We start from the raw sequence: 25,765 nt of genomic DNA on the forward strand, positions 1-25,765 counted from the left end.
TTCACCATGTTGTCCAAGCTGGTCTGGAACTCCTGACCTCAGGTGATCTGCCTGCCTTGGCCTCCCAATCTTTCTTTTCTTTCTCTCTCTCTCTCCTCTCTCTCCCTCCCTATTTATTTATTTATTTATTTATTTTGTGATCAAGCTCTCCTGTGTGTCTCAGACTTTTGGAGACACATCCTGGGGTTCATCTGCCTCATACTTTAGGAGACACATCCTGGGGGGTCTGTACACTTTAGGACTTTAGGAGACACACATGAGAGCTTGATTTTGAAAAAAGAAAGATGGTGGCTCCTCATATTCCAGGCTGATGTATTGAATTTCCAGATAAGCAGCCCCAGAGCTGTTCATTTATTCTGAAGGGGAATGTGCACAGAGAATAAGATGTTCTTTTGAAAAAAATTTGCACTTCCATGTGACGTGGGGCCCCAAAATTGGAATTAGCGGTATTTTCACAGAAATAGTTTCTCTCTTTTAGTAATATTTAGAATGAGTGGTACTTGACTAAATATAGTTCATAGTCATTTGCAATCAGAGTATCAGTGGTCTGACACTGGTTGGAGGCAGATCTCTGCTAGATACCTCAACCCACCATGAGCTAGTGTGTAACGTTGGGCATGCTGTCTGGATTCTAGTTTCCTCATCTGTAACATGTAAGAAATGATACCTACCTTGTAGTGTGGTGAAATAACTAGATGAAATACTACCAGCAGACCCACACTGTAAGCAATGAGGCTGCGGAGCAGAGGGAAGCAGCAGACAAGAGGAGGGATGCTAACCAGAGCAATAGGTGAAAGAAAATGATCTGAAGGAGAAAACACAGTGAACGAAAAGGGAGTAACTGGGAGGACAAATACAGAAAAAGTATTGGAAATTTCTGACTTTCCATCTTACGAATTTTAGGACTGCTTGGAGTCCTGGGTGACTAACCATCCATCCTTCCATCGATCTATCCATCCATCCTTGTTGTAGATATTTGCAAATGCCTAATAGTACCTGGCTACATACATAACCCTCATTCACACCAAGAGGAATCAAACATGACTTTCAACAAGAGGAATAAAACCAGACTTGAAGGAACAGGGAAAATAATACATAAACAGGTCCTTTCATGATAATGAGATCACTGCTATAACATATTACAGACAAAACCTAAGTAAGGCGATATTGGAAGTAACATAAATGTGGGGGTTTGAGAGCTCTGGATTCTAGGCTGGCTCCCAGCCTCTGGTGCTGGTGCCCACATGAATCCTGGTATCCCTGGCTCTTCAGCATTGCCAGAGGCCCAGCCTGGCTGGAGGAAGAGGACATGGTTGGCTGGGCGCAGTGGCTCACACCCATAATCCCAGCATTTCAGGAGGCTGAGGCGAAGGGGATCACCAGGTCAGGAGTTCGAGACAAGCCTGACCAACATGGTGAAACCCCATCTCTACCAAAAATACAAAACTTAGCTGGGCATGGTGGCGCGTGCCTATAATCCCAGCTACTCAGGAGGCTGAGGCAGGAGAAACACTTGAACCAGGGAGGCAGAGGTTGCAGTGAGCCAGAGGTTGTGGCCTGAGCGACAGAGCAACACTCTGTCACAAAAGAAAAAAGGAGGACATGGTTTATTGTGATGGCTCCTGGGGCTGGGAAGAGTGGGTAAGAGCTGCCTGTTACAGAGACAGTACCTGCAGGCCAAGAAGGGGTGCCAAAGCATGTTTCAGAGGACAATGATTTTTAATATTCAAGATTGTATTGATTGCTTCTAATGTGCCAGGTACTTCTGCATATTCTTTTCTTCAACACCCACAACAACCCTGTCTCTTACTAGTGAGAAATAGGAGTCTTGGAGGACATAAATTCCATGCCACAAGTCAACGTGAGTGCTGGATCCTATGCCCTAACCTCTCCTGGAGCAGACTCTGACGTAGGCCAGGTACATGGCTTCCCGGGTAGGGCCTAGTGCAGCATACAGCCCCGGTCCAAGGGAATAGGTTATGACTTTATGGTTTTACTGGTATTTCCATGTGAACTTTGAAGTTCTAGAAAGTTAGAAACTTAGGGAAATAAAAGCTAAGTATTAGGGAAAATTTCCACCAAGAAGGCAAATACTCTTGTCCCACAGCCAGAGGCAGGGGTACGTGAGCGTCAATCTCAGCACAGTTGGAATTTCTAGGTCCCTGCATGCGCAGAACGGCTGCTCCTCTCCTCACCCCTGCTAAACGTCCTTCCTCCTGTCTCTCCCTGCCCCCTTCAATGCTGCCCCTCAGGCAGGAAGTGAACAGGAGCAATTCACTCACAAGAGGTGCCTCCAGGGAAAAGGGGTGCCTCTCTGCAGGGTATGATAGAAAGGAAGGGGTGCTGTCACTGTGAAGAGGAGTTTGCTTTCAGGAGCCCCAGACTCCAGGAACCTTGAAGGACAAACCATGAAGAAATGAAAGGAACTAGAATCAAACCACAACCAACATAAACACGTCACTGCCCTGCCTTAGCTAAGCTAACATTTTAAGCAGAAGAGGGTGAAGGTTTTGTAAAGGTCCTGGTGGTTTGGAGAAATACCCCATGCTCTCACCTCCACAGCACCATGGAGTTCACGCCTGAGCTCCGGCAGCCCTCCCCAGGGATAGCCTGGCATCTGGCATGAGGATCTGGCTTGTCAAACTGCATGAAAGGCTGGGTCATGCGCCCATGGGCAGGGCCTGAGCCTTCACAGAGCCTGGACTCCATCTGGGGAGAACCTTCACTTGGTTCCACTGGTTTTCAGAGCCAACAACTAACTTAACTGCACAAATGGTCAGAGCGGCCCCCAAAGAGCAGTGACCACTTGTCCTTGGATGATTGTGAAGTCCCCTGTGTATAGATCAAAGGAATCCACATGTGCTCAGGTGGGGCATTTACTCAAGACAGCTCCTCGAGAACATGAGAGGAAGGCTCTGGCCTGCCAGGCCTGGCAGCTGCTGTAAGGGAAGCACGCCTTGGCCCAGTTTCTGCTGTGCATCCCCTTTTCTGGCTCTCCTTCCTTCCCTACTTGCTTCCTCAGCTCCTTGGCTGAGGTTCCTGTCATTTCAGGACTCTGCCCCGACTTCTGGGGTGTCTGAACACCACATGGCCATCCCCTTGTCATCCTCCGAATCACAGAAGCCCAGTGGCTCTTCCTCCTCTGTGTGTATTTCAGTTGTGTTTAAAGCTTACTCAGGAGAGGTCCTTTTATTTTGCTACTGGTAAATTCATTATTAAATAATTCTTGAAGAGATACAGGCCACTGATTTTCTGCAATTTGCATCACCACACTTTAACTTATATTGAAAGCTGAGCCTTTTGGTCTTCTAGTTTTAGAAGTATATTAATATTTCTGTGACCTTTCCCAGATGGCAGTTGAGACATATTCTTTTAAATAGCAAGACCAAGAAAACCAATAACCTAAAATGAATATTTCTGACCCTAGTTTGATGAGCAAATTAGGAAAGATAAGTTTTTTCCCAAAGAAAAAATGAAGTCAAGGGGACTTTTAAGTTCAAATAAAATGATATGTCTGTATCTATCCATATTCCAAGATATTCAAATATGGATAGATACACAAAATATTGAAATATGAATATATTGATATATAACATGAATGTATGAATATATCCATATTCCAGTTTTTGTAGACATGGATTCAGATACATCTTTTGATATGCTGTAGCACTTTACACCCCTTTAAATTCCATATTACATCTTACATAATCTGCTTGCATATTAAAAGGATTACACATTTAGTATTTGGATGACAAAATGAAAGATAAGCTTTCTGCTCAGCATGCAGGGCTGCTGCCTTGAGATAGATCAACAGCGAGCACGCAGCACCTTCTCTGTCTTCCTGCTGAATGCTCCTCTGTTTCCACAAACGTTGGTCCAAGCGTGGCAGGGCCAAACTTGACAATAAAACCTGGATTTAGGCCGGGCATGGTGGCTTACACCTGAAATTCCAGCACTTTGGGAGGCCTAGGCGGGCCTGATCATGAGGTCACGAGTTCGAGGCCAGCCTGTTCAATAAGGTGAAACCCCATCTTTACTAAAAATACAAAAAAATTAGCTGGACATGGCGGCACGCACCTGTAATTCCAGCTACTCGGGAGGCTGAGGTAGAATTGCTTGAACCCAGGAGGTGGAGGTTGCAGTAACCTAGGTCACGCTACTGCACTCCAGCCTGGGCAACAAATTGAGACTCCATCTCAACAACAACAACAACAACAACAAAAACCACCACCCTGGATTTGATTTTGCAGCCATGAGCCTGCTTCCTGGGGGGTCCCAATGGCTGAGGAAGGTAGAGTTGCAGTGGTTTCTCCTACCCCTATCCACATTGCTGAGCTCAGTTCAGCATAAGCTGGACCTCACGCTTTGAACACTGAGCTTCTTACCAAGGCCTGTGTCTTAACAGAGGCCACTCCACCATGATGCATGCCAAGGAAGCAACCGGAAGGCCAAGACTTTCCTTGGAAACCAGCCCAGGTGCTCCCAGCAGCGTTTGACATGGCTATTATCATAGCAGTCTATTTAGGAAAACTTTAGATTGTGGACTAGGAGTCTACAATTGCTCACATGGTCTTAGAATCATCCCAGGAAAGGACCCATAGCGGCTCTACCCTGAAACACGGACTTTTTAGTCAACTTCTCAGGGAAGACTTTGGTTGTATCTGTCTTCTTAGATAACTGGGTATGAAAGCATAGTACTAAGTCATTAAATGTTGGGGAATATTTACTCAATATACTGATTTGTGTTTGGAAGTCATTCTTTTGAGCAGGAATTGGACAACCGTCAGTGTTCTGATACCACCCCCTACCCTCAGCTATCAGACATCAGTTCTCCTTAATTTCTGCTTTGCGCAGCGCAGCTCCCACTCAGCCCATAGCCCTGACCAGAGCTCAGCAATCCTGCTTTGGAGCTGTGCTTAGCATTGCGGGGTTGCCATCCCAAGGCTACGCCTGGACTCTGCCCATGGGTCCCTCCAGAGCAGACAGCCTCTAGCTTGTGACACTGGCCTTCCAGTGCAGATACCCCAACCTTCCACAATGTGCACCCTGCAACCTCAGGGCACCACACCCTCAGCGTCTCTTCCCCACCCCTCCTCTGCCCAGACACCTCTTCCTGCCTGTCCTCACCCGGCCCTTTGCTGTCTCACTTTATCTTTTATCTTGTAGCTCTGCCCACGGAAGACACAATAAAAACAATCTACCAGCACTAGAAACATAGATTTACACTGAACACTTTTTAGGGCTTTATTTCCAAAGTGTGCATGTAAGGAAGTAAATCTGTTTCCATTTACACTTTACAGACTAGAACCAATGGGGTTTGCCCTGGAAACCCAGTCTGGGTAACCAGCCAAGTCTGGGCTGGCACAGAGGAAACCAGCACTCTTCCTGTGCACCTGTAATTAGCAGGTAAGATGAACAGGGCTGAAACAGTTCTTCACTGTCAATTTCACCACTCCATGAGGAATCTACATTTATAGAGGATGAAATGGGAATTGTTTTGATAACAGTAATTGTATTATATTTAAACCAATCATAATTTTAAAAAAATACAATAGCATCAAATAAAATCACAGTATTGTTTCTGAGTACCATTTGGATATGATGCATTTTTACACAAAGTAAAACAAACAAACAAACAAACAAAAAATGCTGAAAAACCATGTCACCCAGCCCAGAGTCTACACTGTGTAATGGGAGCAAATAGATTAAATTTTGAGTAAATTTGGAAAATTTTCACTTATTAGAAAATAATTCTGGGTTGGTAAGTTATTTCTACTATTGGATAATTGCCTCCTCTGACCACAAAGGCAATTTGGGCAATTATTAGGAGAGGGGTCTAATTTTTTTTTCCCTAAAACCAGTGCTCCATTTTGTGCATGAAACACTCAGGGGAAACAAATTAAACATGAAGTCATGTAGGTTTTAGATTTTTCTGTGTCCACTTTAAGACCTTACAGTATTAGGAGATACCTCAGATCCTTCAGGAATAGAAAAGATACAAATTTTATTAAAATGTTGCTAACGCAGGAGGAAGCAGGCACACAGCCCTCAGAGTCATCAGTGGTTGTCAAACTTGAACCTGGGTCAGGATAACTCCGTTAGTGACTTATTCAAATGTCAGTTTTAAATATGGAGCCCTGGCTCAAGTGTTTAAGCCATCAGTTCATATATTTATTCACTTCAGCTTTGAGCTCCCTGGCAGGCAGGGGGAAGTAGAAGCACTTTACCTTATGTAATTTCACTCCTGTATATATTATAAACAGCAGATTTTAGAAGAGATTGAGGTGGGTGACTTACATGATTCTCATACTCTAAAACCAGTTTTGTTTTTTTTTTTCAGGAGGGACAATCATTTTTCTGGTTCTAAATTATTAAAAGAATGTTTTGGATAGTTTCTTATGTAAGGACCTTTGAAGAGAAAGGGCATTGACTTTATTATAACTTCTCAAGCTTTCCAGTTTTTAACAATACATGCCTACTGTAGTAACAGTATAAAAGGGTAATCACCTGTAATCACAGAACTAGTAACTATTAACCTTTTCTCTACATTCTTCTATGTATACATATATTTAAAATTTAAATATTAAATACACACTGTTGTAATATCTGCTTTTGCATTTGCCAATATTGCATATATATTTTTTCATGATAATCAGTATGAAGATGTATTATCTTTTTAATGCATATATTTCAGTATATTAATGTACAACAATTTATCACATTTTCTCTCTCTCTCTTTTTCTTTTCTTGAGATGGAGTTTCACTCTTGTTGCCCCAGCGGGAGTGCAGTGGCCCAATCTCGGCTCACTGCAACCTCTGCCTCCTGGGTTCAAGTGATTCTCCTGCCTCAGCCTCCTGAGTAGCTGGGATTACAGGTGCCTGCCACCATGCCTGATTAACTTTTGTATTTTTAGCACAGATGGGGTTTCACCATGTTGGCCAGGCTGGTCTCAAACTCCTGACCTCAGGTGATCTGCCAGCCTTGGCCTCCCAAAGTGCTGGGATTATAGGTGTGAGCCACTGCACCAGGCCTATCACATTTTCTTTTGATGGGCATATTGTATTGAACTATACATCTCAATAGGGAAGACACTAGGTTCAAGAGGCTGAAGAAGAGACCCAGAGACAGCAAATGAGGCATGGGATTTTATTAGGAGCATACATACAGGGGAGAGAGTCCAATGGAGGTAGGCTGGATAATAGGACTGCCTTAATTACAGAAATGGTGGTGGTAGCCTGGACAACATATAACCACATAACCCAGTGGCAGCAGGCTGGGCAGAAAAATTGCAACTGCTTGCAAACAGCATGCAGTTTATATAGCATTTTCACTTAACATCCTCCTCCTAGTGAACTCCACCTGCCAACCTTCATGAACCCAAAACTCAGGGCCTCAATCTCTTGTTTGGTCACGTTCTGTGACAGGGGCTCAGATGTTTATCATAGATAAGAAACCAATCTCTGTGTTGGCCATTCCCAGATTCCCTAGCTCAGAACACACATCAGGTGCATCTGCCATAAGGGTCATTCTAAGAGTATGCTTAAGTTATTGCTATCAGTTGTATTTACCATACAGCACAGTAAGTTGTTCTCATTTTCTCTCAGTTAAATAAAATGCTGCACCTTTAATTCTTTATGCAAATATATTTGCTTACTGCGTGATTATTTGCTTTGACAAAATCCAAAAAGTGAAATGACCAAGTTGAAACGTATGCCACTTGTGAAAGCTCTTAAAACGTTTTGCCAAATATCCCCTAGGAAGGTGTTACCCATGTAAACTCCTACTGGTGGTATACAGACATCTATTTCTGCTCATTAGCATCAATGTGTGGGTGAAAAGTAAAATACTACAGTCATTTCTCTAATACTACTGAGGTGTAAAAATTTTATTGGCCATTCATATTTCTTATTTCTTGTTAATATCCTTTGACTTGTTTTTACTAGTATCATCATTTTTAAATCATAGGCTGTTTTTACAATGAGAGTATGAATCCTTTGACATATTTTCCTGGCAGTTTTATCTTAAAATTGTGGTTATATTTTTTATGTTGAAAGTAGCTTTTTATCTCCTTCAGTGTCCTTTTTGGAAATTTTTTTCACACCCTCCACCTTATAAACCAATTCCCCTGAATTTCCAAGTAATCTGTAACTTATCTATTTAAGTCTGTATTCCAAGAACAATTCATTTAGTGGATCTTTTGTTTCAAATAGTTGTTCCAATACCATCTATTGAAAAAAATCTATCCTGTACTCAGGGATTCAAAATGCTTTCCTTCGTTTGAGTCTAGTTTCCATTCTGCTCTGTGTTGAGTGCCATATTTTTCATATTATTGTACTTTTGTAATATTTTAATATGCTGCATTCTAACATCCTTATTTGCTGGAATAAGAGTATTAGCATGGATTTTCTTCTGTCTTTCATTTTCTTTCTTTCTTTCTTTTTTTTTTTTTTTTTTTGAGGCAGAGTGTCACTCTGTAACCCAGGCAAGGGTGCAGTGGTGCCATCATGGCTCATTGCAGCCTCAACTTCCAGAGTTCAAGCGATCCTCCTATTTCATTTTTTGACTGTTTTGTAGAGAAGAGGTCTCACTGTGTTGCCCAGTCTGATCTTGAATCCTCCTGCTTTGGCCTCCCAAAATGCTGGGATTACAGGTGTGAGCCACCACCTGGTAGCATGCATTTTCTCTCTCAGGTGAGCTGTATAATATATAACATCTTTCATCTAAATGCTATAAAAAATGCCACAGTTCTCTGTATTTGGGTCATCTCTGGGGATAGCTGAAAGCTGAGAGGGTGACTTTATAGAGGAGATGGTGCCTGGAGGGTAGGGAGTGAGGGGCAAGTTGTTAGTCCGAGGAAGCACAGCTGTGATGGCTCCTGGTGAAAGAAATCATGCAAGACCAGAATTCACAATCTGAAGAGCAGATGCATATCCCTGAGACTATCTTCCATGGCTTTTGTGACTTTTAGTTGTAATGTTGACCACAGAAGCCCAAATACTACAACTTACACCCACAGGTCAGGGTCAGGAACACTGGTAATTCTATGTTCTTCCTTGTTGTGACTGACCTTGGATTCTAGGTCTGTGGTGAGCAGGATATGCATTTTATCTTCACAAGTGAGAAGTCTGAACAAGTTAGAGTGCAAATGGAGAGTTACCATCTCTCTTTTTCTGAATGAGGCCCAGAGATGCTACAGACCAAGTCAGTATCCTTCTAGAAGCAGCATTTGGGTGTTCAAGTGCTCTGACAGGTGTCTAGGTATCAGCACTGTAGAGAATGGAAAAATTATCTTAGCCTGGAAAATGCTAAGATCCAGTATTACTGAAGCCCTGTCCAGGCCCTGAATGATGAAGAGGTGTCTCAGATTTTGAGCACCACCACCCCCTGACAAAGTGGGCTGCCAGGGATGTTTACTGCAAAATGTAATCTCAGGTACCTACGTTAATCTGCTTCCTGAAGGAAGATAACACTGCCCCATTTGTGTTTTGCTGAGAATGTTCCAAAGTTGAAGATTTTTATTTGGGTCTATTTTGTTTCCAATTTACTCTTTCTAAAAATAATTAAACTACAAGATTGGGGTCAGGGGGAGCCATTCCTTTTGCATGCAGGGACATCCGCCCTCAGGATGGATGGCTGTTGTCCTTCCTCTTTCATCCTGGTAGAATACTCACCAGCCAAGTCTCTGTTGTTGTCCATTGAGGCAATACATGATTCCATCACAAAGGTAGCTGACTTCTCCCTTTCTGTGGGAAAATCAAGAACAAACTACCCCCAAAAGCATTTACACATTTACTTGGAGTTCTGAGGTATAACTATCTTGATCTGAATCTCTTAGAAGAAGTCAGATAGAAACCCTGAGACACTTCAGAAAAGTCTAGAAACACAGGGAGGGTTTTTTTTTCTGTTTCTTTTTATAATTCATTGAAGGTTATCCAATCTGCTGAAAAAATGAAAGGGTAGGAGAGGTATAATATTTAAACTTAGAAAACCTCGGTTCTAGTTATAACTCTACTAATTACTAGTTGCGTGACCTTAAATACTTCACTTTTCCTGGCCTTAGTCTATTTTATTCATAAAATGCAAGATATTTGCAAAATGCCTGCTACAAGAATTTATTACGAGGTTGCAGGATCAAATGAGCTAAGGTTTACAAAAGTACTTTGTAAACTCCAACAGGCTTTGTGTATGTGTATGTGTATGTGTGTATGCAAATACTATGTAAATATACTTTAGGTATATATTCCGAAGACCAGAGGGCTCCCTTTCAGCCCACATGCACCCCTGAGAGATTCTGCGAGCTGGTGCTCTCTTTGGTCAAGGCCGGGTCAGGCCACAGTCTAACCCAAAGTGGTCCTGACTTAGACCTCAGGACCCTCATGGGGCCTGGGGAACGCTTCTCTCTGAAGGAAACACTGGAGCAGGCCAAGAGAGGGTAGATATTGTCCCCTTGTGTGATGTCCCCTGCGAGAAAAGAAGAACGCACTTTCTCAGCTCAGTGTTCCCACTGGCAGCATACGGATTTTTCACTTTGAGATTCTAAAATCTATGGTCTGCTCTCTGCTGTAGAATCCCTGCACTGAAGTGGTCCGATGTGAAACCTCTAGTTAGACCCAATAATCCAGCCCTAAAGAGGAATCTTCTGCAATACAGTCCCTGTTCCCCTGCTGCCGGCGGCTTCGGAGACTGAGCCGTGGCTGGCCGGCGCCCCGGGTCCAGCTGAGCGCTGCCTACCGGAGGAGAGAGGCGGGGCTGGGCAGGGATGCGCAGGCCAGCGGAGAATAGCACGGAACCCACTACACTGCGCAGCGGGGAGAAGCCGCCTTTATTTCCCACCGCCGCACAGCCCTTCCCCAGGCAGAAGCCTGGACAGCCCGCGCCGGGCAGCCTCCTCTAGTAGGCTATGGTTTCTTTGTCCTTCTTGTTGAAGGGGTTGTAGGGTCTCACAGTTGTGACCAGTCGAGACAGCGGAGCCTGGTGACGGAAGAGGTCAACTGCCATTTCTTTCTGTAAGACGCTGAGGCAGCATGGGGAGAAAAGGAGGAAAATGAGACGTAAAAGACATATAAAAACATACAACCTCATCCAACAAATGATACTCATGTGCGGGAAGGGGAAGAGAGCGCGGCACCACTGTAGGCAGGGAGCGAGGATGACTCCTGCTGCGGAGCTCTCGGCTTCAGGGATTGCACTTCTGCGTGGTGGGTGCTAGGAATGGGGGTGATCTGCAGAAAGCCACCCAGGGAACCCGACCGCATCGTGTCTGGGGAGGGCCCAGGGCACGCAGGCGAGAGCTCTCCGGGCTGGGCGGCCGTGGGAATTAAGAGGAGTGTCCTCCAAGGAGGAGTGAGGGATGGACAGACAAGGCACAGGGAAGCCAGGACAAGACATGGGGCGGGCAGACCTCGCTTAGAGGGTAAGAGGGAACATACTTGCGTCACCCACAGGCCTGGAGAAGACATGGGTGACATGGGAGGGGGAATCCGGGCCTCACCCAGTGGCCGAGAGGAAACATGGGTGGAGTGGGCCAGGGCCTCACCCAGAGGCCCCAAGAGAAGACATGGCTGGGTCACTCAGAGGCCAGGAGAAGACATGGGTGGGAGGGGCCCGGGCCTCACCCAGAGGCCAAGAGAAGACATGGGTGGGTCACCCAGAGACCTGGAGAAGACACGGGTTGGGGGACCGGGGCCACACCCAGAGGCTGGGAGAAGACATGGGTGGCAGGGACTCAGGCCTCACCCAGAGGCCAGGAGAAGACATGGCTGGGTCACCCAGAGGCCAGGAAAAGACATGGGTGGGAGGGTCCTGGGCCTCCCGCAGAGGCTGCTGTTGGAGGGTGAGCAAGGCCTGGTGTACAGGGTTTTACTGGCTCTGCCAGAGCATTTAAGCTGCCTGTTCCCACAGGAGGCTCATGACTGGGCTTCATTTTACTTTGCTTGTATACCCAGTAGGAACAAATTTGCCCTATCAAGTTTGGTGTGATAACTAAAATAATTTTGTTTAAAAAAGCTTTGAAAATGTGGAATGCTTTGCAAGTGATGTTTTATCCCCTTGGGTTGCAGGCATTCTCAGACTCCCTATTATGCCTGGAGGTGGCTGTTCCAGTATCACAGGAGTTGGGCCAGCTATTATGAGCAACCCCACAAGCCCATGGCCTGAAGTAATTTTGCTGTGAATTTGCTGCTATTTGAATCACACACAAAATGCAGTGCTTGTATTAGCAGTGAGTTACAATGCTGGCATGGGAAATTAAAAAATTAAAAATAATTAAAATTAACCCTCTATATAGTGACTCCATCTAAAACGGCTTTGTTTTATGCTACGATCACCTTGAACTAATATTTTATTTTGCTTTATATATAAAAATACACACACATACACACACATATATAATATGTTGTGAGAAATGGCTGCAGAGGTGGGAAGGCAAGTTTCTGTGAAGGTTACATTCTGGTGGGAAGGTGTGGGCAAGAAACACTGGACAGTCCTGGAAAAGGGAGCTAGAAAAAGCATTTGTGCCTGTGTTCCCCTTGCTCACGACTTTGGAGATTGGTCACATTGCTTCTTCTCCACCTCCAATACATCCCATCTCCTCACTTCAAATCTCTTTCAACTGTCCCTTCCTCTCAGTTTACATTCCATCCCAATATTCATCCTGAGGCACTGTGGGGGCCCTGTGTACTTTGCTCCAAATATGGTGTGGGAGTATATGGCCATGGACCCCTTTGTATCAACATTTGAGGCCCAAACAACTTAAAACCTCCAAACCACCAGTACAATTTTCTCAATTACAGAGATCCAGCCAAATGCACTGTTCCTTGCCTCTGCATCAAGAAGATTCAATGGCCTCTCTCTTGTCCCCCTTCCAATGTACAGCCTGGCAGGCAGGAGCATGTCACTTGACTGCTGGTGTCAGAATCTAGAGCCAGGAGGTTCAGGTTCAGGAGAGAGTGGGCAGGAAGGAAGTGAAGGCAGGAGGCCCGGGAGATTAGCTGTTTGCTTTTTCAAGAAGTTTAGAGGTGAAAGGAACGAGAGGGGAGAACAGGGTGGCAGCTCACAGGGAAGTTTGCTGGGGTTCTTCATAAACAACTGGCTAGCTGGGAGAGGCCAGCACAGCAGGGCAGAAGGAAGGAAGCAGAACTGGGACCACAGGACTCAGAGCTCAGAAATAATGATCAATAGTTTAGAAAAGTAAGAGCATGTCTTCCTGGGGGAAAAGGGAGACAGCAGTGAAGGAAATAGAGCCTGGGATGTGGAGAGGAGGAGGGGATACTAGCAGGGAAAATGAAAGGGTCACGTTGGGTGCCCCAGCAAGCAGGAGGCAAGGCCAGCTGAGAGGGGTGTGGGGAAGGGACTAGAAGCTCATGTGGCACAGAGAGGTTTGAAGACAGCCACCATAGGAATGGCATTAGCTCTTAATAAGCAAGGAACCCATTGCAGAGGAGCAGTGAGAGTACAGTAGTGGCTAATATTCAGGAGTTCCCAGGGGATGCCCGTGTGAAGATGACTTCTTAGAAATAACAGGAAAAAACGCATCAGATGAAGCAGAAACAGTCAGGAGGAAGTTAGCTCACTACGTTCTCATGACACTCATCAGAGAGAGATCAAGGCTCATACTTTCACTGGAAAGTTTTAGAAAAATAAATTATAGTGTTAAATAAAATCAGAGTGATACTTTTTGATGTGAAGAGCCTAGAAGGCCCAATTTTCTGACCACAAGGGCCAGGTCTTCCTGCTAGAGGGAACTGTCCTTATGAAAGCACGGTGAGTTTTTACATGTTTTAATTCCCTCCTGTTCCTCTGCACTGTGCTTTTTCATGCCAGAAAAAAGCCACCGCTTGCCAGGAGCTGCTGTTAGGGCAGAAGGCAGAGGTGCAGGCCTTGACACCTGGGCCCAGCACGAGCCATCACTTAGTTGTGGGTGACACTTTGGTTAGTGTCACTTTCTCTAGCGTGTTATCTGCACCCTGAGAATGAGAATCCCAGAGACGCTGCCTCAGAGGGCGCTGGTTCCCTATTCAGGCCATGGATGACAGCTGTATGTGCAGTATGTGTGTATATTGAGGACCATGGATGACAGCCATATGTGCAGTATGTGTGTATTGAGGGGGATTGCGAGGACCCCCAAGAGTCAGCTATGGGCCTGAATCTGAATGTGAAAGTCTGACTGAAAGACACAAGTTATATTCTCTGGGAGTAACAGTAAGGGGCCGTTTTTCATTTAGAAATAGAGATTAATCTGAAAGATAATAGGAAACTTTTATCACATATTGGATGGCTTGATTATGCGTTGTGTAGATACATTAGAGCAATAAGAGATCAGGGTGGGGTCCGAGATTTGGGGGTGAGAAGATGGATTGTTAAGAAAAAAAGAAAAGGGATTAGCAATGTTTATATCTGCACTGACAAAGAATCTCTGGATCAGATCCCTCCTAAATCATGAACCAGCCACAAGGTTTCATCCTAGCTCTCTTTGGACGGTGAGTCTAAATGATCAATATAAGGATGTATTTAATTTTGACATTGTTTTATGTCCCTCACATGAAGTAAATATATATTACTTGTCTAAATGTCTACCAGCTTTGCCTTTGGAAATGGATTTGTCACATTTCAAAATATGTCTTGACATTGGCCTTGGCAATGATTTCTTGTGTATCACACCCAAAGCTTGGGCTGCAAAAACAAAAATAAGTAAATATGACTATGTCAGATTAACACACTTCTGTGCAGCAAGGGAAACAATCTGCAAGATGAAAGGGCAGCCTACATACTGGGAGAAAATATTTGGGAACCATATATTTGATAAGGGGTTAATATCCTAAATTTATAAAGAACTCACACAACTCAATACACATAACCCAATTTAAAACAATTTAAAACCCAATTTAAAAAATAGGCAAAGGACCTGAACAGACATGTCTCCAAAGATAACAAAAATGGTGAGCCGGTATATGAAAGAGTGCTTAACATTGCTCATCAGGGAAATACAAACCACAGTGAGATATCACCTCACACCAATTAGGATGGCTGCCATCAAAAAGACAAGAGATAATAAGTGTTGATGGGAGTGTAGAGAAATGATAGACTGTTGATGGGAATGTAGGTTGGTGCAGCCATTATGGAAACAGTATGGGATTTCCTAAAGAAATTAAGCATAAAAATAACATATTCCATCTCTGGAGATATACTCAAAAGAAGTGAATTACCACCTCATATCTGCACTCCTGTGTTCATTGCATCATATTCACAATAGCTAAGATATGGACACAACCTAGGTGTCTGTTGACAGATGAATGGATAAAGAAAATGGAATATTATTCAGCCTTAAAAAGGAGGAGATCCTGCCATTTGCACTACACGAATGGACCTGGAAGTCATTTTGCTAATAGACACAGAAAGAAACATGTTGCACAATCTCACTTATATGTGAAATCTAAAAAAGAAATAAAAGGTGAAATATACAGAGAAAGTGAATAGAACAGTGGTTATGAGGGATTCGGTGGGGGGTAAGGCAAAAGGAGATGTAGGTCAAAGGATGCCACGCAGAAGGAACAAGCATGAGACATAAGATCCATCATGAGGACTATAGAGAGTCATAGTGTATTGTATTCACGATTTTTGCTAACTGAGTAGATTATAGCTGCTCTGACCACAAGGGGAGGGGGAAAATGGGTAACTATGAAAATGACAGATATGTTCACTATAGTAACCATTTTACTATATACCCATATCTCATCGTAATATCATGTTGTTAGGATGATATACATGACAGAATTTATCTTTTTAAATACAGGCAAATATTGAGACTGGGAAAAAATGTGTCTTGAGAAAAAACCAAATGCAAGTTATTAGCCTAGAAAGCCATGGACCTCCTTTTAAAGTATTTCTCATCAGATGGCCTGGAGGGATGCTAGACAATTACCAATCCAGAAAGTGAGAGGCGTTGATAAAGCCTCCTGTTGGCAGGCACCTTAGAAAAGGCCACGCACACAGGGCTTGTGGGATGCGTAGAACTGTCTATACACGGTGGCCTACAATGGGCTAGTCGGGGCCTGAGAGCTGCCCCTTATGGTGCCTTTACTGTGCCATGAGGAATGCTTGCTGCCCTCAATTACCTGGGACCAAGCCCCACTCCTTCAAGTCACTGCATGAGCCACTCCTCTGTGAAGTCTTCTTTAGTGCCCCCTCCCAGAGCCGCAGGCAGCTTGTGTGTGCCTCAGTTTCCTTATCTGTAAAATGGGGATAGTAACATTCCCTTCCTCACAGGATTCCTGGGACGGTGACTTGAGTTAGTACCCACAAAGCACTCAGCTAACAGAAGTGATTATTAGTGTTAAGACATTTTTCGTCATCCTCTGCTGCAATTATTTATTTCTCATTGTGAGATGGTGAGCTCCTTGCAAGCAGTTCTTGTGATTTATTGGAGCACAGTAAACATGCATTGACTCAGTAAAAGGTCATGTGAATCCACCAGCAAACGGATGAGTGAATGAGAGGATGAGCAGCTGGGTGGACCAGGAGCCACAGCTCAGGAGGCCCATGCATGGCAGCTGTTCCCATTCACAGCCATTGCGTTTCTGAAAGTTTAAGCAGCTGATCAGAGCAGGAGCTCGGGCTTGGTACCCATGGCCTGACAGTCACCTCCTCAGAAAGCTCTCCCTGACCACCAAGCTCAGTAAGCCCCTTCTGAGGAACTCTCTCCTACATCAGTCTTTCTTCTTCATTTCACTAGCTAAGATTATTATTTCATTTCTTCAGTTACTTGTGTGCTTCTTTACTGTCTATCTTTTGTACCAGAAAATAAGCTCCTGAAAGCCAGGACCTTGTCTGTTCATCCCCGTATCTTCAGTGTCTTGAACACTGCCTGGCCCAGAATTGATGCTCAATAAATATTTGATAAGGCTAGGCACGGTGGCTCATGCCTGTAATACCAGCACTTTGGGAGGCTGAGGTGGGAGCATCACTTGAGGTCAGGAGTTCGAAACCAGCCTGGCCAACATGGGAAAACCCTGTCTCTACCAAACATACAACAATTAGCTGGGCGTGGTAGTGCACGCCTGCAATTCCAGCTACTCGGGAAGCTGAGACATGAGATCTCTTGAATCCAGGAGACAGAGGTTGCAGTGAACTGAGATAGCACCACTGCACTACAGCCTGACCTACAGAGCACTCTGTCTCAAATAAATAAATAAATAAATAAAATGTGTGATAAACAAATGAATCCTCTACCAAAAGAATGTGATCTAGGAGAACAAGCTCTCCTTTTGGGGGAGAACTGCCATCCCTCTAGTCTGCCTTCCGACTGTGCTAGCATATTCATCTGCACTGGGCCAGCCACTAGACATCATTCATACTGTGTTTGCATTTCAAAACTGTTTGCAATGCCAGGAATTCCATCAGGTGCTTTCAAATTTGAGTTATAATAAATGAGTAACGATGTGCTCCTTCTCACTAGTAGCTTCAAATAAAGGAATCTTCACTAACCTTGCATCTAACATCTCCTGTTTTCTGGGATTTTTTTTTTCTTTTTAGATGGAGTCTCATTCTGTTGCCCAGGCTGAAGTGCAGTGGCACTCTTGGCTCACAGCAACTGCCGCCTCCTGGGTTCAAGTGATTCTCCTGCCTCAGCCTCCAAAATAACTGGAATTACAGGTGCCCACCACCACACCTGGCTAATTTTTGTATTTTTAGTAGAGAAAAGGTTTCACAATGTTAGTCAGGCTGGTCTTGAACTCCTGAATTCAAGTGATCTGCTCACCTGAGCTTCCCAGAGTGCTGGGATTACAGGCATGGTGAGCCACCATGCCTGGCCACATCTCCTGCTTTCAATCTGCAAAATGCAGGTTTAAAAATATATGTGACTTTCAACAGAATTTTGTCTTTTATGAAAAATAAGGTGACTGTTCACAAGAAGTAACTATTTGATGTATGTTCCATGTGTCTTCTGATGGTCATGCAGAAAGGTAATGTGTGTGCATAGCTGTGAGTCTAAGAAGCAAAGATGCCATTCCTCTAAAGTGCCTGAAATACCTTCATATGCCCTTTGGGCCACATTCATAATAACATTAATCTACACCTGGTTTTCAGTGCAATTTTGGGTAAGATTCAAAAAGAAAACACATACAAGGCTTAATAAAGTTCCCCTCAGTAGGAAAATGGAAAATTATCTTTTTTCTGTTTCGGACTTGATGCCACATTTTTAAAAACAATGAAATTTGCTTTTACTATTTAATTGTCCTTTAATGGAATAAACATAATTAGGATTTCCCCTCCTAATGTATCTGAGCAAATTGAGTAAGAGGATTCATACCTACCGGTGCAGTTCTGAATCTGGTGATGGGGTTGTTGATGGAATATTAGAATTTGCTGGGTGGGTGGCTGTGAAATGAACCTTGCCGGTATATCCTGGAATATTTGCAGCACTAAAGTGAAGAGTTAAGAGAGGAGGAAGAGAGGAAATTAAAATGATGATTTGTGAAATTGTCATGGTAACTAGCACCCAAATATGAAAAATATAAAGAAAGATGCAGTCTAATATTTTTTTTCCTGTATAAGGTGTGGAACTTGGGCTGTCCAAAAAGGAAACAGTGCAGGCCTGGGGCATGCTTATGCAAAGGTACTTAGATAACAGCCCTACGCTGGGGTCAATAAAATTTACTTCAAGTTCATGTTTTTCTAATATTTTAAATTTCCATGTCTTTTATAAACTCACTGCTGACTCTGTTTCATAATGAAGGAAGATATCAGGTCTTCACAGAGCAGCAGACCTATATCCCATATATATTTCTGTAATGCAGACTCTAATATTAATGAATATGCACACTTACATTTACAGCATTGTTACTTTTATCAAATATCTTTCTTATCACCATTAATGTACTGTACTACAAATTTCAGATGATTTCCTAAAATTACCCATTGGAAACAAATGTACCCCAGCATTAATTCTACAACAGTCTGTTTAGTCGAACTCCACTGACTCTTCTGCTTCCCTCTTCTTTTCTCCACCAGGGACAGTGGGAGATAAAAGGAAAACGCAAGCGTGAAGAAGCCGTCTTCAGTGTGTATAAAAGCTCTCTCTCTCCAGAAAGGGCAAACGAGTATTCAAGAGAAAGGTTTAAGTAGGTAGTTCAGGGGAAGGAATGTGAAGAATAACAAATATTCTTGCCATGATAGCACACAAGGTGGTTTACACAGATTATTTCCTAGGAGGTGAGTAAGGCTTATGGGACAGGCCCAGCACGAAGCTCCGTCCTGTGTGCTGCAAGGAGTTGAGGAAAATAAGATTTAAATTGTATTTCAAAGTCCAAGAACACGCCATTTGCAGATCATGAGGCTCTGTGTAACAACCTACCATCTTTGCAGAGTCGTATCAAGGCCTTGGCCTCAGCTCACTGTGCTGGCTTCAGGAAGGAATGAGAAAGGCCACCATCATGAATTTGCCCCCAGTGAGGAAAGGGCCAGTGGGCAGCTTGCAAATTTCACTCATCTCAGTGGCTTTCACTTGCCATCCTTGGGCCTTTCTCTGAGAGCAGGACATCCCTGTGTCATGGTTCCCTATTCAAATTGGCGCCCAGACAAAATGCAACACAGTAGCAACAAGCAGACCTCTGTGGGTGGTGGAGGAATGGTTCTTCAATGGCTGCCTTAGTTACATCCATGACCTTCCCACACGACCAGTAAGCCAAACAAAGCCTTCTCCAGGAACCACTTATCTTAGGAGTAATTTTCAAAAATTGGAACGTATAGGAGTTGCTCCTGAAAGTATCAGGTGACAAGGCAGGCAGAAGAGAGGTTAGGGAAAGGGGTGTGTGCTTAAGGGTTGGGAGGAAGATTCAGACCCCGGTTCCCCATATCATCTCTGGGATCTGGACTAGACATAATCTTCTGGAGCCTGCTAGCCTCAGCCTGACCCCAGGTAGTGATACCAACCAGAAGGACTTGGGTGAGGGAGAAGTGGAAACAATGAGAAGGATTCACATTGCAATTTCTTGGTGTCCTTCCCACATTGATTATGTGCAAATATCAAAATGTTAGGGGGAAAATACATATCAGGCAGGGAATTGCACTAATAAATCTCTAATTCTCTTCCAGTTATGTAATTTATGACTCTGTTGGTGATGACTTACTGGCTTGCAGGTGATATAATCAAGGACACCCAGAGACTAACAAAGTGAAGGGAAATTACACCTATGGCAACAGCAGAATAAACAGTACAAAATAACAGATTTTGTGAGACTAGGAAAATAAGGCAGCTAAAGACTGGGGGAAGCTCACTGCATTGAGAAGCAGGCTTCTGTGGCAAGTCTGACTCTGCCCCTCAACCAACTGTGAGGTTTTACTCCAGTGACAAAAGCTCTCTGGGCTTCAGCTCAGTCAACTGCAGCATGACGACAACAACACTAACCTCTTAGGGGCACTCTGGGGATTAGAGGAATTAAATGAACGTGAAAGCGGCTAGCAAATTGTTAGCACTTAATAGATGCTAAACTAATTTCAAATGAAATACAGTAATTTAAAGAAATAAAACATTTACAAAATAAGGGCCATGCACATGGAGACTGCAAAGTTTATCCAGTACAGACAGCTGAAAGATGCTGAGACAGAGGTTTCCAATGGTGCTGCACACTGATATCTCAGGGGCATCTTTAAAGGTACCAATGCCTGGCTCCCACCCCCACAATTTTTTTTTTTTTTTGAGACAGAATCTTGCGCTGTTGCCCAGGCTGGAGTACAGCAGCACAATCTCGGCTCACTGCAACTTCCGCCTCCCGGATTCAAGTGATTCTCCTGCCTCAGTCCCCTGAGTAGCTGCTGTTACAGGCATGTGCCACCACGCCCAGCTAATTTTTGTATTTTTAGTAGAGTGGGGTTTCACCATGTTGGTCAGGCTGGTCTCGAACTCCTAACCTCATGATCCGCCCACCTCAGCCTCCCAAAGTGCTGGGATTACAGGTATGAGCCACCGTGCCTGGCCCAGCCCCACATTTTAATGTAACTAGTAAGTGGTGTGGCCTGAGCACTGGGACTTTTGACAGCTCTCCAGATGATTCTCCTGTGCTGCTAAGTTCAGGAGCCTCTGTTTTAGAGTCACACTGTCAAGCTTGCTGGAGGGACCTAGGTGAGTGAACTGAAGCTGCCAAATTCTAGGCAGTGCCCTGCAGGATTTCTTGGAATTTTGTTGGAAAAGTGCAGATGTAAGTTAGAGAGGTAACCCAGAATGAGGCAAAGTTATTCATGCGTGTGTCTGTCAACCATTCATTAAAGCTTCCATGCATGTTACAAAGGAAATCCCCTCCATCTGTGTGAAAGGTTTTTTCCACTGCCTTTGAAAACACCTGCAGAATTAAAATGCCTCTAAAGTCATATCCTCCCATCAGAGCAGTTAAGAAGTCAGAGGGATGGACGCAGGCCATCTGTCAATCACATGAAGGGCTTGAAAAAAAACATTGCACAGCCTCTGAGCCTCTGTGCCTCTGTGGCATGCAGGTTACTGATGCTAAATGGTATCATATGTTACACTGTCTTAATGCTATTAGATTACATCATATTTAATACTAACATATCATGAAAGGTAGACTGATTAGCTGCTCAGGCTTGAGAATTAATTCACTTGCATAATAAACTGCCAAATATTTGAAAACGAAAGTCCTCACCCACACTACTTCTAAATCTATTCCATTTAACCCTGGCACATATGGCCATAGCAAGGGGAATTTTGCCATCTTAAGTGCAATACGGTGACCTCATATTAAGAGGAGAATACTCTCTGGGGCACACTTTAGACTGCTGCTGATAGGAGATGTTATTTTTCAGCTGGAGGGAACAAAGCTATTAAAGATACTGAAACATACAAGCTGGGAAATGGATTTCCAGATTAGATGCATGTTCAAAGAATTCCACTCCCCATTTGAGAAAAGCAGAAAGAAGCAGAGAACCACTTAAAAATAAGAAATCTTCATTTTTGCCTTTGCTCCACAGCTTCTAGTTCTTTAAACACCTTATTTTGTACTCCCTAGTTCCAAATAAACCAGGATTTTGTTCACTAATTGATACATTTGAATATATTATTGCCCAAGTCTACAACGAATTGGTTCTCAACAAAGCGTAATAAAATAGAAATTAAGTAATTTAAGAAAATCAAGAAGTTTAGTAACTCAGAAGAAAGGAGTACAGATGGTATGTAAGTTAAATATGAGACAGGAAAAATGTAGAGGAAACCATGTTACATGTAGACTCTAGTATTGTATATGTGCATAAAATTTAGGCATGTATACAAATTCTCACTCTGCACTGTAAACATGACTAATAGTCATTAAGTATGTTCTATGTTCCAGGCACCCTTTTAAATGCTTGATGTAAGTTGACTACACAGTAATCTTGTGCCATAGGTCCTATGATCATGCCCATTTTATAGATGGAGAAACTGAGACAGAGAATGTCTAAGTAACATGGCCAGCAACAACCAAGCTGGCAAGTGGTAGAACTGGACCTCAGTGTGATTGAACTGAATGGGAAGGGCCATTGGTATTACTCCCAGCCCAGCCAGGAAAGCCTTGTTAGCTCACGGTGGGCTGCATTTATACGGGGTGGGGTGTAAGTGCAGGTTCAAATCAATGTGGCAGTTTTTTATTTAGAGCCATTCTATATCAGGTACAGTTCTAGGCAGACATCAAGCTGATTTAGCTCCCAACAGCTTTCACACTAATACTTTTAATTTAAAAAATGCACATTTAAATGTTTAAAGATCCCAAGTGGACAAAGACCATGGATACAACATAAGGGAGGGGAGTGTGAGACAGACACATTTAATTTCCAGGGCTGCCCTGACCAGCTATGTGAACTTAGACCTCAACTGAAGTTTTCTCAGGCATCTCACCTATAATTGGCCATCAGTCAGGGTAGATGCACTCCCTTGGAGGGTGCTGGGGACAATGTGATACAAGTAAAGGCCCGGCACAGTGTCCAGCATGCAGCAGGTGCAGACCCATGTGAGAGGAGCAGCAGGAGACGGATGGGAGTTAGGGTGGACAAGGGGAGCAGAAAGTGGGAGAGGGAGGAAGAGTAGTAAAGTCCAGGCTTGGACGTTAGGGAGGGTCGGCCCAGAGGGCTGAGAGAAAGGAAGGACTATGGAGAACTGTAAAGGGGATGCAGCTGGAGAGGAAAAGACAGGAGTCCATTGTGAGTTGGGGTTTGTCTGATTTTATTGTTCAATGACAAATGCAAGTAAAACTGGAATCATTTTGCAATGACTTTTGGTCACTGGATTGCATTTTTCTGAATATCATAAGATGTCATGGCCACAAGATATTTTTTAGGAATTATAGGTTTATTGATTATTCTCTTCATCTAGTGGGTATAGTCTTTCCTCCTGTTTCCTTGGGATCTTCAATTCTTCCATTTAGAAGGGAATGTAGAAACAGTATAACTCAAAGCTTTTATGTTAAAGCTGAGGCTGGAGCTCTAAGAACCCATTATTTGCCAAAGGCAGAAGCCACGTTTAATGTGAGTTAAGGCAAGAGCTTGCCCTGGGGATTAAGAGGTCAGTTCTCTGGACTTTTTGCCACTCATGAAATGAGTGACCTTGCCTCTTTATGTCATTTCCTCTGGCCTCAGCCTCCTCATCTGCAAAATGGGGATAGTACTTGCACCTTCACATCTGGCCTCATCACATTATTTGAAAAACAAATGAGGGAGTGTGTGAAAGTAGTCTGAAAAGGCAGAAGTGTTGGGCTGATCTAAGGAACTACTATTCATAGAGTTATTCTTTAACCTGGGTTGTGGTAAGATTTTTTTGTTAAGCTGCAACACAGTCCAGTGGCTGACAGGGAAGCCCCCTTTTCGTTGGGAGACATTTGTCAGGGGCTGCCTGGGGGTCCATGTTGGACAATTCCTCTTTATTTGCAAATGCTTCCTCAGATATCATTGAGGTCAAAAAGCACAGTAAATATGAAACCTTGTAACGTCCTCAGATAAAAGATTATAACTTAGTGGAGGATGGTACCTCAGAGGCAGCTGCCTAGTTTGGAAAAACAAGCAAATGGTGACTGCAAGTGCTGGGTTTGGGGTCAGAAGGCATGGGCTGTGCTGCTCTGTTAGCTGGGCGTGCACCTCACCTGTGCTGAGCCTGTTTATTCTTTGGAAATACAAGGGCGAGATGCACATAGGTTAGATCCCAGAGCTCTCTTCCATATATGTCAGATACACACATACACACACACACACACACACACACAGATATATATATATATATATATATATACAATAGAGTCCATTACCAAAGAAAAAGCACCCCAACACCTCTTTCCATATCCTTGGGAAAGGACGCAGATCTGCCATTACAGATCATTCAGTTATCATGTTCCTTGTACTGATGACTCATGACTGCAAAGCACTGAAGGTCTGAAGGTATATGGCACTGTAAAATGGTTACTAAAACGGATTGAGCTTCTCTTCAAACTTGTTCACTGAGCCCTTGCAAAGAATATGGATCTTATATTGAAGAGGATAAAAACATCAGATTTGAAAAACAGGATTCTTTTTTCTCTTTTTTTGAGACAAGGTCTCTGTCACCCAGGCTGGAGTGCAGTGGTGCGATCGTAGCTCACTGCAACCTTTGATCCCAGGCTCAAGTGATTCTCCTGCCTCAGCCTCCCTAGCAGCTGGGATTACAGATGCTCAGCACCAAGCCTGGCAAATTTTTGTGTTTTTTAGTAGAGATGGGGTTTCACCATGTTGGCCAGGCTGATGTCCAACTCCTGACCTCAGGTGATCCACCTGCCTTGGCTTCCCAAAGTGCTGGGATTACAGGTGTAAGCCACTGTGCCCGGCCTGATTAAACAGGATTCTTATCTCAGTCTTACCTTAACTTTCTGCTTGACACAGATTATAAGTGGGGATGAATTTGTATCAGTTAAAAAAAATTCCTGAACACTACCCAGATCCAGTCAACAGTACATGTTTGTTGAAGAAACAAAGACAATTGTTTAGCTATACTGAGCTTCAATAATTTTTGTGAGCCCAATGACTATTTTGGATTCTTTCTATTTCCTAAACTAGTCTCAAGTTATAAGTTAGGAACTGCAGTAGAAACCGCATTAATATTTCGAGTTCCTGAACTCTAAATGTCATTTAATAACTGGGCATGCCTACCAAATTTGAAAATAATTTTAACAAGAAAACTCAGGCAACAATTTCATTTTTAGTGGTTTGCTCTAAAAGAATGCATGGATAAGTGTACAAACATATATGTAGAGGCTGCTTTTGCTATGTTCTTTACAACAAGGGCTTGGGCTACATAAACTTGTTATAGACTTGGTGGGATACATCTAGCCATTAAAAAGATTTTAATATGGAAAAATATCTAGTGCATATTTCAATCTTACATGCACACATACACTCCACCTATGCATGCACATGCAATACACTTGTACATATATGTTGCACACATTCATAAATGCATGAGGGGTAGAGTGTAAAAAGAAATCAAACTTTTAATATTGGGATTGAAAATGAAAGGTATTTTACTTTCTACTTTCAAAAATATCTGAATTATTTTCATAATGAACATTTTTGGAAAAAAGTTATTTGTGGAGCTTCAGTGTTAACATTAAAGGTAAGCATAAATACTGAGCATAATCACTGGCTCATCAAACCTCTGTAAATTCACATAACACTTCAAGAAAATGATAGCCATAAGTTTAAGAACGTTTTAAGAATGTTTACGTATTCTGACCCCGGAATCCTTTTGGAGGAGTGTCACTTAAG

General features: G+C 43.4%; 1 protein-coding gene across 1 annotated transcript in view; it reads right to left on the reverse strand.

The window, feature by feature from the left end:
• Positions 1 to 10,261: 10,261 nt before the first annotated feature.
• Positions 10,262 to 25,765, reverse strand: part of LOC105515695 (chromosome unknown open reading frame, human C7orf72) — a 50,161-nt gene continuing 34,657 nt past the window's right edge. Inside the window, exons 8-9 of the mRNA XM_011947562.1 lie at positions 18,313 to 18,420; positions 10,262 to 11,015 (exon numbers count right to left, since the gene is read on the reverse strand). Coding sequence (XP_011802952.1) covers positions 10,892 to 11,015; positions 18,313 to 18,420 — 232 coding nt within the window. The 3' untranslated portion in view covers positions 10,262 to 10,891. The remainder of the gene's footprint in view (positions 11,016 to 18,312; positions 18,421 to 25,765) is intronic.

The sequence above is a fragment of the Colobus angolensis genome, unplaced genomic scaffold, assembly GCF_000951035.1.
Source record: "Colobus angolensis palliatus isolate OR3802 unplaced genomic scaffold, Cang.pa_1.0 Scaffold268, whole genome shotgun sequence".
NCBI classification, from domain to species: domain Eukaryota; kingdom Metazoa; phylum Chordata; class Mammalia; order Primates; family Cercopithecidae; genus Colobus; species Colobus angolensis.